Source organism: Mytilus galloprovincialis, chromosome 6, assembly GCF_965363235.1.
Source record: "Mytilus galloprovincialis chromosome 6, xbMytGall1.hap1.1, whole genome shotgun sequence".
Classification (NCBI taxonomy): domain Eukaryota; kingdom Metazoa; phylum Mollusca; class Bivalvia; order Mytilida; family Mytilidae; genus Mytilus; species Mytilus galloprovincialis.
In genome coordinates, this window is record NC_134843.1 from 67,999,902 (window position 1) to 68,013,916 (window position 14,015).

General features: G+C 34.7%; 1 protein-coding gene across 3 annotated transcripts in view; it reads right to left on the reverse strand.

Annotated features, from left to right (window-relative positions):
* LOC143080168 (uncharacterized) overlaps positions 1-14,015 on the reverse strand; it is a 279,716-nt gene that overhangs the window by 14,865 nt on the left and 250,836 nt on the right. The window contains exon 1 of one of the 3 annotated variants that reach the window (XM_076255893.1): positions 10,039-10,181. The exons of the other annotated variants lie outside the window; for them this stretch is intronic. Coding sequence (XP_076112008.1) covers positions 10,039-10,071 — 33 coding nt within the window. The 5' untranslated portion in view covers positions 10,072-10,181. Of the gene's footprint in view, positions 1-10,038; positions 10,182-14,015 lie in introns of those variants that run through there. 3 annotated transcript variants of the gene reach the window in all.

The following is a 14,015-nucleotide window of genomic DNA, read 5'->3' on the forward strand; positions in this document are numbered from 1 at the left end:
GAAGATTAGAGAAATGCGTCGTCTAATTTTTTGAAGATTAGAGAAAAAAGGGGTTAATTTTTTGAAAATTAGAGAAAAAATGGGTGAAAACTAAATGCTTAGAGAATAACAGACCCCCATTCAGACCCTCATCTACGTCGAATGATTATGACTTTTTGTACCTAGTAAGATGTCTTGTAATTAATGCAATTACAGTGGAGTCCCCGGTGTCCGCGCGGTTTGTGATATCGCGCATTAGCTGATTTTGTCATATCAACACAGTTATTCTGTTACACCGTTCCGTAATTTATATAGTTCGTTTGATTATATTTTTAATCTATTTATGTGTTCCAGTCTAGGAGGATTATTCATCTTTAACCTTATAAGAACATAAAAACATTGTATCATCGCTACCTTTCCCCTGCTCACACGGATCTCAAACCGAACATTGCAAGGTCATACCAGTTCTGGAGAACTTTTCAAAGGACAAACGTCATCTAGGACACAATTCGTGGCTAACCACAGAGTGAGTTAATTCTACAACATTGTATTTGAACCCTTCAAATTGCTCTCTACATATTTGAACCTTTTCTCCGTGAAATACCTGGAATTTATCTGTTCTTGAAAGTACAACATTTTCTCGCATTCAACATACTGTGCTATCAATTACCTTTGACATTTCGTTATAATAACATTAATTGAACACATTGTAAAATTGTATTTTATTTATATTTTTCAGCTTTTTACCATTTGTTAGATTGGTTTGAGAATAAATTATCAGCACCTGATAGTCTTGTTGCTTGAGCCCAATCGTCGGTTAAACTTAATGGTCAGGCCATTACAGTAAAAAGTCTACAACTTGCCTGTTGTGTCTCACAGATAACGCCACTCCACGTTAGTTATACAGCTACATAACAACCTACCTGTTGAGCCCTGCATGTACGCGTCATCCCTTGACTACATAACTTGTGTGTACTAGGCAGCAACCCAACAACGTTGAGTCAACATGGATCCAAGTCATGTGGAACAACAAGAAGAGATACAGCCCCCAGAGGGAAATGTCCCAGATCTAGAACTATTACAAAATCCATCTAATACTATACAGTCAGATGAAAATCCCGAGGCTAGGCGAGTACGTGACCTCACGGAAAAAGGACAAGGAGCTTTCACTGAAAAACGTGACAAGTTCTGTCAGGAACTAGAGGCTCTCTGGGCAGACATTGAATCCCAGTTATTGGAAGTAACAACGCCTCCTAACGAGCTCCAGCAACTCCTAACAGTACAGGACAAACTTGTTAAAGCCTGTAATAATTATCGTAGGCTCACAGATGAATACCTAGACTTTCTGAAAAGGACCAGAACATTGGAGAGTCAAAAAGAAATTGATGCGTGTAAACTCTCTTTGGATTTACGTCTGTCCAAAGTGGAACTGGTCATGGAAAAACTACACGAGCATCGCCTCGCCCTATCAAAGGCCAAATCAACAAAAACAAAGACCTCAAAGGGTAAGAAAACCTCGCACAGCGGTAGCTCTAACGTGTCAGACATGTCAAGTCTGGCACGGAGAAAGCGTGCCAAGGCAGAGGCTGCAAAGTCTAAGATAGCCTTTGTAGAAAAACATGCCATTATCCTACAACAGGAAGCAATGTTAGAGGAACAAGCCCTGTTCAGACAAATTGAAATGGAACAGGAAGCCACACGTAAAAAGGCTGAAATGGAACAAGTCGCTCAACGTAAAGTGCAATTAGAACAAGAGGCTATGCACAGGAAGGCTCAAATGCAACATGAAGCCGTACGGGTAGGCCGTGAAAAAGCCGAGCTGAAAGCCAGATTTAACCTTCTTGAAGCACAGAGAGAAGCTGCAGCCGCAGAAGCCGAGGCTCGTATCCTGGAATACGATGATAGCCAAGCGGTTAGCGATCTCCCTGACGAAAAGGAAGACCCGCTCCAGCGTGTGCAAGATTTCGTCAATAAACTTCCTGTATCAACTGCTGTAAAGGAAGTAACAGGACCTCAAAAGAAAAAACAAATTCCTGTTAAAATTGAGCTGAGTCATGAAGCACCAGCGTTCGTGCCATCTGTGGCACTGAACTTGCCATCACAAACACCTAAGGTCTTGCCTACACGTGCTAAGTCACTAGATGTTAATGCATTCCCAGATCTGGGAACAATAACTAACATAGGAAAACAGGGCGTTATAGAAGAGATCCCTGTTTCACACCCAAAACAAGGCGTAATAGAAGAGAACCCTGTAGCATACCAGCAACAAACCAATCCCACGTCGGAGATAACTAGATTTCTTTTACGCAAAGACCTATTATTCTCCAGGCTAACAAATTTTAATGACCAGGCAGAATCCTTCCATACATGGAAATCTAGCTTCAAAAACGTCATAGACGAATTACAAGTTTCTGACTCGGAACAAATAGACCTACTGATAAAGTGGCTAGGGCCAGAGTCTGGTAAACATGACATGAGTATTAGGGCATCAAATGCCAACAACCCTACTAGAGGCTTACAGAGGTTATGGCAAAGACTCGATGAGCGATTTGGTGCTCCAGAAATGTTGGAAGCTTCTATCACGAGTAAACTCGTCAATTTTCCTACCTTGACGAACAAAGATAACGCACGTCTTTATGACTTGTCTGATATTCTATCAGAAATCGAATATCACAAGGAAAATCCCAAGCTGGGATGTTTGCTTGCTTATTTCGATTCTTCGTCCGGTATAAATCCTATTGTGGAAAAACTACCATACGGACTCCAAGAAAAGTGGATAACAAGGGCTTCAAGATACAAGTCCAAATATGAAGTTGCCTTTCCGCCATTCACAGAATTCTCTGCCTTCATCAGGGAAATGAGCAAAATTAAGAACGATCCTGGGTTCATCTTTGGATCAAAAGTAATACCAAATACAAAAGACTCTACGCCAAGGTTCACACCTCAGACGTACTCTAAAGTCAACGTCCATAAGACGGCTGTTGAACAGCAAACTGAAGACAGCAGTCAACAACAAAGCATACCTTGAATGAATGCCGAGCATTCCGAGCCAAACCAATCGAGGAACGCAAGGAACTGTTAAGACAAAACAATGTGTGCTACAAGTGTTGTGAGTCAACCACACACAGAAGTCGGGACTGCAACGCAAGTATCAGTTGTAACGAGTGTGGAAGTGAACGACATACCACAGCACTTCACATCACTAGACCACAACAATCTGAAAGCTCCCAGTTTAGCTCATCCAGACAAGCCTACAGCGGGGAGCAGACAGAGTCAGCTGAAACAAAGTTAACCTCTGTAAGTTCGATCTGCACAGAGATCTACAAAGATCATAAGAGCGAGAAATCTTGTGCCAAGAATTATCTGTGGACGTGTACCACAAGGACAAGACAAACAAAATTATCAGGATGTACGCCATTATTGACGACCAAAGCAACCGGTCTCTTGCCTCGCCTGAATTCTTCAGTCTGTTTAACGTTCGGGAGAAACCTGAAAACTACTCTCTTACGACATGCTCCGGCAGAGTAGCTACTTCCGGGAAAAGAGGAAAAGATTTCGTCATAAAATCTGTACATAGTGACGTACAATTTGATCTGCCTACATTAATTGAATGTAAAAATATTCCTGAAGTTGCAATGCATCATCCTCATCCGAAAGAACTCAGAGGAAGCATTCCACCAATAGACGAACGTTGTCAAATTCTTCTCCTTATTGGAAGGGACCTTATAGAGGCACACCACGTCCTTGAACAACGCCTAGGACCATCCCGAACTCCATTTGCCCAAAAGTTGAGACTTGGTTGGGTCATAATTGGAAATAAATACATTGACAAGCAAACTTCTATTCAAGTCAACACAAAGATAACTAACGTTTCAATCACGGAATCAGAACAACGTCTTGCCTCAAGACCGGAAATAGCCGTCAAGGACAAGAATCCAATTGTTGTTCAGTATAACGACACAAACTTTCATTCGAATGCCAAGGTCGCTAAATCGCATTCAATGCAATCCCTTGAATGTACAGGACCTATTACCAAGCCTGTTAAACGCACAAATTCATCTAAAGGGACATCACTCGCGTCACTAAAAGCAAAATCTGTGACTTCTATAGAAAAATCTATAGATAAAAAAAGTTTCAATCCGAAATCAACAGAACCTAAAGTTCATGGAGAGGAAATCAATAGCATTCACAGACCTATTCCGAAAGAAGGACCTCTTGCCAATCTCAATCTGCCATTGCATGAGCAACGTCTACTACCAGGAGGAAGCAGTATTGTCAAATCTGACTTGAATATAAGTGAAAAGGAACCAGTAGTCTTATCTGGACATCGTCACAGAGTAACACCTTTTCTTGGACATTACTACGACAAAATCAAACATAGAGGACGCCACTCTACAGATAGAGCGACTAGATCTGCAGGATTGGACGTTATGACGAAGCGCCTAATTTCGTCTGATACTCACAAAGATGTGTCATATCGCCAAATCGGAAGACAACCAACTACTAACTCTTGTTATACTTCGATCTATCTTCGATCGTCATCGCCGTCTAACTACGTTGGAGAAAACAGTTCCCATTATCGATACAGCAGTAATAGAACATTCTACAGAACACAACAATGTCATCCGAGACACCCTTCTTCTAAAGGACAAAAAACTGTGCTTACCCAGTTTCACATGGAACGTACTTATTAGGAACCTTTATAGTGAAAAATCGTTGAGATCTGATATTTCTCACACGAAATAGTGGACATTTCACCTGTATATATTCAATTTATATTGGGATTAATTCATTTGTGTAAATCTTGTATACATATTCGAAAAATTTATGGAAAAGTGATATCAGATAGACATCAGACGGGGAGTATTCTGTTAAACCGTTCCGTAATTTATATAGTTCGTTTGATTATATTCTTAATCTATTTATGTGTTCCAGTCTAGGAGGATTATTCATCTTTAACCTTATAAGAACGTAAAAACATTGTATCATCGCTACCTTTCCCCTGCTCACACGGATCTCAAACCGAACATTGCAAGGTCATACCAGTTCTGGAGAACTTTTCAAAGGACAAACGTCATCTAGGACACAATTCGTGGCTAACCACAGAGTGAGTTAATTCTACAACATTGTATTTGAACCCTTCAAATTGCTCTCTACATATTTGAACCTTTTCTCCGTGAAATACCTGGAATTTATCTGTTCTTGAAAGTACAACATTTTCTCGCATTCAACATACTGTGCTATCAATTACCTTTGACATTTCGTTATAATAACATTAATTGAACACATTGTAAAATTGTATTTTATTTATATTTTTCAGCTTTTTACCATTTGTTAGATTGGTTTGAGAATAAATTATCAGCACCTGATAGTCTTGTTGCTTGAGCCCAATCGTCGGTTAAACTTAATGGTCAGGCCATTACAACAGTAACACAAACAAAATCGTTCTTGTTATTGTTGGGAATGAAAAAGAATTAAATTGATAAATTCAAGAGTTAATTAATAACTGCAATCCCGTGATTTGCAATATTTCCATAAAAAAAAATACATCATCAGATAAAATTTGTTTTATTTAAGTCAAACTTATATGAGATTGAAATAATTTTTGCTCTGCATCCTTAGCAGTGTATTTGGTTCAAACTCAGCTACATGTGTATTTCGTAGTAACGTTATTTAACATAATCTATTTTTGGAAGGCATGCGCGAAGTCACCGGACATTGGAGAAACTCTTAGAACAGGGATTTCCCTAATTTTGGACACACATTTCAGAAAATCGATCTTAGGATGAAACCATACAAGCAGAGGATTTTATGAAATAAAAGTATGTTATGAATTTGTTCACACAATATAAATATCCAATTATAGGTTTTATCAGTTGAATGAAGTGAAGTCATAAGTTTTAGGTGCGTGGATACACCGGACTGCACCGTACATACAAAAAAATGAATAATTAAAAAAATTCTAAAAGGACAAAAACGGTTAAATAGAACCCTTGATACTAGCAAAATTTTGCTGAAAAAATATAAAATTCATAATAAAAAAATAGACTGAATTTCTGAAATTAAACACTTTTAAAGTACAACAATTTAAGAAAACAAGAGTTAAAAAGCTATTTCATTGGTGCAATTTTTTATGATAATTTTTGTTCATTATTTTGTTGAATTTAATATGTAACATACTTCAACAAGCAATAAAATATACAAATATACCATCATGATGATACGTCAACAGATTTTTTTTATAATCTAATTAATTTTGCAATATAAAATTTAAAATAAATATTAAATAGAATGATTTTTTGCTTCATTTACAGGCAGCGACTTTCCAGTTGGACAGTACAGTCGCCCTTAATTTACTTTTTTTTTTAGTGTAAACATTAAAGTACTCTGTGTTTGTTTTTGTTTATTATGTTGTGTTGTGTGATTTATGGTTGCATCACAGGGGCTTGTTACAATTGCCGGGTTTACTATCCATACGAACCCCTAAAAAAACACAAGGGAGGAAGCTAATTTGCGACAATGCTTCAAATTATTGTTGTAAATTTTTTCTAAGACTTTCACTTACTTTGTGACCTGAATAAATATGTTCCCACTTGAATTATCTCTCCAATGACATATATTTGTTACCTTAAATAACCTCTATAACTATTGTAATCCATAAAACAAACTCGACATTTTTGAAATAGAACGAATCGAGGCCCTATATTTGAAAATGAAAGTACTAAAGCGACACCTACCGGAAAATATATTTTCGGCTCTCTCGGGCGTTTACCGAAATATGAGGACGAAAGACAGTATGCTCCTAATAATTCCCGCCAATTTTTACATAATGGTAATAAAAAATACCGTAGACTTCCGAAAAGCATAACATTTATGTAAACACCCGAGAGTGCCGAAAATATATTTTCCGATAGGTGTCGCTTTAGTACTTTCATTTTCAAATGTAGGGCCTCGATTCGTTCTATTTCAAAAATGTCGAGTTTGTTTTATGGATTACAATAGTTATAGAGGTTATTTAAGGTAACAAATATATGTCATTGGAGAGATAATTCAAGTGGGAACATATTTATTCAGGTCACAAAGTAAGTGAAAGTCTTAGAAAAAAATTTACAACAATAATTTGAAGCATTGTCGCAAATTAGCTTCCTCCCTTGTGTTTTTTTAGGGGTTCGTATGGATAGTAAACCCGGCAATTGTAACAAGCCCCTGTGGTTACATGATGATGTTGTGTCTCTTATTTGGAACTTCATCATCCGAATTGATAATTTAGTTATTAATAAGATAATTTGAAAAATTACTAAAAAAAAGTCCTTACTTTGTGACCAACTTTAGAAAATGTCAGAAAGGACCACTTTGTGAAACCCACTCAGGACTAGAATATACCGTAAAACCATCCTAAGACATGTCTTACCCCTGAGATATCTTTGTGAAACTTTCCCACGAGACCAAAGGATAACATGGCACCATTTGATTGTGCGGATGCAGCATCATATCATATTATATAGTATGACTCTTGAGACAATCATATAATTAGTGAAACTTGTCTACTTCTATGTATGTGTTGGAATTACATTTTTAATAGTTACCATTTATAATAGATATTTTACACGAGTCAGTATTTATTAAATACACGAGATTCAATAGTGTATTATGTCATTGTATTTGAAGAAAACTATTTTATATAAATTTGATATTTTGATCATATATTTTATATTATTCAAGAGAATGACACTGATAGATATTTAATATGACTAGATGATTGTTCCTTTAATAAAAATCCATAAAACTCTTTTTTTTTCCCCTCATTATTTCATTATATCAAGCAGGTTATATTAGAAGGAGAGAGGACGAAAGACGATAATTACACATAAAATGTTACCAACTTTTCTGTAAGTGGGTGTTAATTAGTTGAGATCGACTCTGTCACAGAGGGAGATTTTGTCCTAATTACATACCCGAGTAAGAACGGAAACACCCGAGGTGTCATATTAAACTGACCGGATATACAATTATTGAAATGTTAATCAAATTTTTTGTGATATTTTTTATTTAGTAATTAAAAATTAAAATTTTATGTTAAAAGTAAACTTATTACCAATAGAAATAAAACGAATATCCGTCTCATTGCCGTCAATGTTAATATCAACAGTCATAACAGAAAGTCACTTTTACCAGAGACATATATACACATATATGTCTCTGCTTTTACGATGTTCCCGATAAATTTCTCTAGGTTTCAATTGCAAATATTCCTTCCGGTCGTTACCGGTCACCGTAACTATAGTACTTTGCATATTCGTATATTTTCTATGATTATTACCTACCAATTCTAGAAAATCTTTGTTTAAAGCAATGTAGTGTTGAATAAAAATCGCTCACTAACTTTCCTTTAAACCCTCATAACTTTGTCATTTCTTTATCTTTTTTCACCGTAGACAGACGGTTGATTTTGAACTGATTGCGCGTCAAATCTTTTTCCAAATCATAAACACCTATGCATAGCACTGTAACTAAAAATACACCTGAACTTTAATGACCCAGTCACTGATAACAATCACTTGACATATGCGATTTATCTAATAGTCCGAACTACTCGCGATAACAGCCCGGTACATCAGACGGCCATGTCAAGTGGGTGAAAAACATGTCGGTTTCTTTATAATTTTATCATTTTTCTCTGATCGAACTGCTATCCTGGGGATGCTAATTATGTATCAAGCAGAGTGTTCACTCTCCTTCTAATATAACCTCCTTGATTATATTAATTTTAAACTAATTCCTATATGAAATAGTGATCATCAACACACACAATTATACCTACATTTTCACTTGTACTCGTAAAAGATTTTGTATATTGAGTACACTTTTTAAAAGATTTTGTATATTGAGTACACTTTTTAAAAGATTTTGTATATTGAGTACACTTTAACGGTAGGTTTAAACTGGTTGTAAATTGATTAGCCCCTTATTAATTTAAGAAATAATTGATGCAAGCTATACTTTATTGGTTGTTTTAACATGGGTAGGCATTATATTCGTGATTATATTTGCCCGAGCGTTAGTGAGGGCTAAAATAACACGAATATAATGCCTCCGCATGTTAAAACAACCAATAAAGTATAGCTTGCATCAATTATTTCGATTCTGATTAGGACAATTAAGGTAATTTCTATGTCCGATGTGTATAAGGGTAAAGCGATTGCATTGGCCCTTCCATGAACCTCCCTTTGTTGTTTGTAAAGAAGCAAACAGCTGGCACTGTGATTTTCCAGAGGGAGGAGTTTTTGAACAGCCAGCATGAACAGTTGTCGTATCTAGGTCAATTATGTCAATTTCGGAATGCAACTCATTACAGTCATAATAAATGAATTAGTAACAACATGTGCATCATTTAAGAGTTTGAGAGTGTTTTAAGTTCATGAAATATATCAAATGCATGCTAATTTGATAAAATTCATTATTTTGCAGTAGTCAATATGTACGCATGTGCAGAAACAAATTATTGGATTTAGGGCATGAATAAGAAGCACGTCATATTAGAATTATGTTTTTATAACACTTTATAATACAAATTATTCAACTTATGCCAACATTTTTTCATACAATTTTATACCTAAATTTCAAAATGTAAAATTGGCATAGGTTGAATAAACCCTTACAAATTGTTTCATGATTTCCAATGAGAGCACTATAGCTATTGCCATATAATAGTTCAAAATGACGTGGATATAATTTATGGTACGCACGGCTTTTAAAAATAAACAAACCCCAAACTTCATAGTCATAAAAGGCTACGATAAAAAAAAGACGAAAAGCAATATAATTACACCAAAATAAGGGCCAGATTAATAATAAGGAAATAAACAAAAACAAAGATAACAGACAGTTGGAAATGGCTTGATCTATCGATTGACACGAAGCACACTGCTGTGCAACTAACAATAATATGACTAAGACTATATAGTCACAAAGATCGATCTTAAAGTACTCCAAGTTACCATATTTACTGAAATGTAGTACAAAACTGATATTAATAAATGCATACATCACGTTACTTACCTTTTTCCTCCTTGTGATCTCGCTTTGTGCCATTTTAACAGACTACTCTATACAATCAATACTACACACTAGTATGACCTGCACACCACAATATGTTTGTTTACATCTATTTCACTTTTATTACACTACAGATAGTTAAACATTTCCATCTGTAATCATGGTAATAGTATAATATTTTTCTGTATTATGTGAAGTTCGTTATTCATTGAATATTCGATATTCAATATCCAACCGGCTGCTATAAGTCTGTTCGATATTCAAATTTAGTTAAAATCATCCGTATTAAGATATTTAAAATCATTAAAAGCTTGATACTCATATCATGCATATTTAAAAGAGTGATACTTGTAAGATGCAACAGTAGGAAATCGTTTTTTTTACCCTTACAACATGTTCAAGCTATTATTAAGTATCGATCGATGTCTTCAAATACGTCATCATCATGTTCAGTGTAAATCGCACATTCATAAAATATAGATTTTTATCAACAACAACGACATCAAAGATAAACTTTTATATATGATATATTTCTAGAAATATAAAAAACGATCACTCTAGTAGCATTTAAAAATATAAATAGAAATAGTTATGGAAAGCCAAACTAAAAAGAAATATATGGTTCATTTTCAAAAGATGTCGAATTTTCAGTACACCCATGCTAAAATTTTGTATTTCTATCTAATGGAAATTTCAGTTGTAATGGTTTAAATGAAAGCTTGTCGGATTTATAATTCAGAACATCGATTATAAACACGATTTACATCTATTTTGATAAGATGAAAATGTATTTAAGTCCGATTTCAAAGTTTGGGGTATCTGTGTGCGAACAGTGTCAGATAAAACACATTTCACATGATTTTTGTCCGATTTTCTGATCGCCTTGATATCTGCAAAAGGGACTTTTTTTTTAGAACGTTAATAATTACTCTAACGAAAAGTCGTAGCTTCTTAATCATTTTATGAAACATTTTATCTACAAACTAAATTCAATCAGCGTACGGGAGGTTCATGTCCATCCTGTTACCGCTACTGAAATCAGCCGTGATATTGTTCTTCCTATGAATATCAAATCAGTCAATGTTGATTTCAAAAGTGCAAATTTACCTTTACACTTGAAACACCACGTTTCTTGAACGACAGTGTAGAGAAAAGAAATTTTAAGACATTTAGTGAAAAAAAATAGAGGGTACTTTTTTCATGTCTATGCTGTTACATGTACCAACAATTTTGATTAATTACACCAACAGTATACTTGTAAAAAGTAAAATAACGTGTTGAAAATCAAATTCACATTAGAAAACCATAATCACTTTTGTCAATCCTGTTATGTCTATCCTGTTACTATGGTTGCTATGGTTACAGTAACAGGATAGACAATTGGAAACGTCGTCAAAAAAATAATCTTAACATATAGTTGCAAAAGGAACGAAATATGTCGTTGTTTGAACTCATCTTAAAGTTATAACGTCTTATTCTTCCCAATTAAGCATTTGCAGGTGCAATAGTTATATCGGTAACAGGATAGACAAAAAGGTAAGAGGATCGATAGACTTTTATAAATTGATATATCATAAACGTACGTTCCTGTTTCCAATGAAATAAAGAGAAAAGTAAACTAACTTATGAGGGATTTACTTGATGTTGGGTTTATTTGAAAGAGAGAAAAAAATTCCGAATAATATGAATTGCTATTATTGCATTACTGGTGGTAATTTTTACAACCTTTGAAAACCAATTTTTAGAGGCATTTTTCAGTACAACCTGGAAAATTGGCAAACAATCTATTATTTTACAGAATGAATATATATAGAAGTTTATTCTCTTGAAAAACATCTAATTGGCTACGTAAAACAAGCTTAAAATTTTATCTAAACCTTTTCTTAATAACCCAAAATTTCTTTTGAAAATGGTAACAGGAGAGACAAAATATTGTACCAGTGACCTATCAAAAAATGTTTCAAGATATTCATGTATGACATTATTAAGATTGCATCTTTTAATATGTTGTTCTTTAATAAAATTGAGAATGGAAATGGGGAATGTGCCAAAGAGACAACAACCCGACCATAGAAAAAAACAACAGCAGAAGGTCACCAACAAGTCTTCAATGTAGCGAGAAATTCCCGCACACGGAGGCGTCCTTCAACTGGCCCCTAAACAAATATATACTAGTTCAGTGATAATGAACGCCATACTAATTTCTAAATTGTACACAAGAAACTAAAATTTAAATAATACAAGACTAACAAAGGCCAGAGGCTCCTGACTTGGGACAGGCGCAAAAATGCGGCGGGGTTAAACATGTTTGTGAGATCTCAACCCTCCCCCTATACCTGTACTTTTTAGGTTGTTTGAATAAGTAACTTTTAATAAATTTTTCAATTTCAAAATTCGACATTTTTTGAAAATGACCCATATAGTGAAAACACATACAAGAGATCTTTTAAATGGCGCTGAGACCCCCTCCCTGATCTCTCAATCACCTTAATATTGTACGAGACCAAACTTCTTGTGTTCTATGTTAACGGAGGGATCAAAGTGCCAGTTTGATATTCGAAATATGTATAGAAAACCTACCGGAGACCGCTTAAATGACGGTTAGACCCCTGGTTAAGCAATGTACATAAATTTTAAAGAAGTTTAAGACTACGTATATATACAGATGGTATCAAAAAGTATTTTCCATAGTAAGGTCATCTTTGATATCTAAAAAGGGCTTAATTATAAATTGTTACTTTTCAGCTAAAAGATCAGATCAAAGGGCACAGACCGATGTCTAGAACCCATCCCTGATCTCGCAATCTTCTTTATATTATATAGGTTAGTATTGATATAAAGATACACACGAGACCAACAGGAATGTGGAAAAAAATTCTAGTCTTCTATATTTACGGAGGGTAAACATAGAAGACTAGAAGTTTTCCCAGATGGTATCAAAAGATTTTCCCAAAATAAAGGGCTTAAATTGTTGACATCGTCAAAAAATCTGGTCAAAAGACACAGGACGATGTCTAGACATCCTCCTCTGATCCCTCAATTATTTTTTATATTATGCAGGAATTTTGTAGACATTGAATGACCAGGGGTTCTCATTGTCACTAAATAATCTTCATTAAAGTATAACCATGGAATTAAAATGAAATATAAAACTTCTTGGTTTAACATACCAGACTTTACGTTATGTAATTTTTACTTAGGGAACCTACTGTTTTGTAATAACCATTATCATTGTTTAAATGTTTTCCTTTATCAATGTTCAAACAAACTAACTGTAACTTTATAATTTAAAGATATTCAAATTTGAATATTATCTTATGCAAATAGTAAAGTATAAAAGACACGCAACATATGTAACATACATTTAGATCTTAGAGCATCATAACATGCAACCATGTATTTATTCAGAGTGTGAAAAAATCATTTTTTATATACAAAAAAGGAGGGACTATTAAAAACATTTTCATTTTATCGTGAAATTGTGAAAAAAGCAGTAGTATCAGGAATCTTTCGTTTAAAAAGTGAAAGTATAAACATTATATAAATAACACATAGCTGAGAGGGTGATAGAGCAGATTGGTACCCCGAGAAAACATTGTCAACCGCGGCGAAGCCAAGGTTGACAATGCTTTTTCAAGGGGTACCAATCTGCTCTATCACCCTCTCAGCTATGTGTTATTTAATTTATTATACTAAACGTCCTACCATTTTTGTCTTTTACAGATAAATTTTATTTCAAAAGGATTTTCTATGACGTCACGTACATAACAACGTTACGAGTATTAGAAATGTAAACAACAAGATGTTGGTTTTTTTTATTTTGACAGTTAAATAATAAAATTTGATCCAAAACGTCAAACTTAAGCATTGTATTCAACTACTTGATGTAAATTCAATCCATTGTCCTTTAAATTGTCGATTTTTGATTGGTTGAGACGAGAGGGTAACATTCAAAAAAATTGTCACCCTCTCAGCTATGT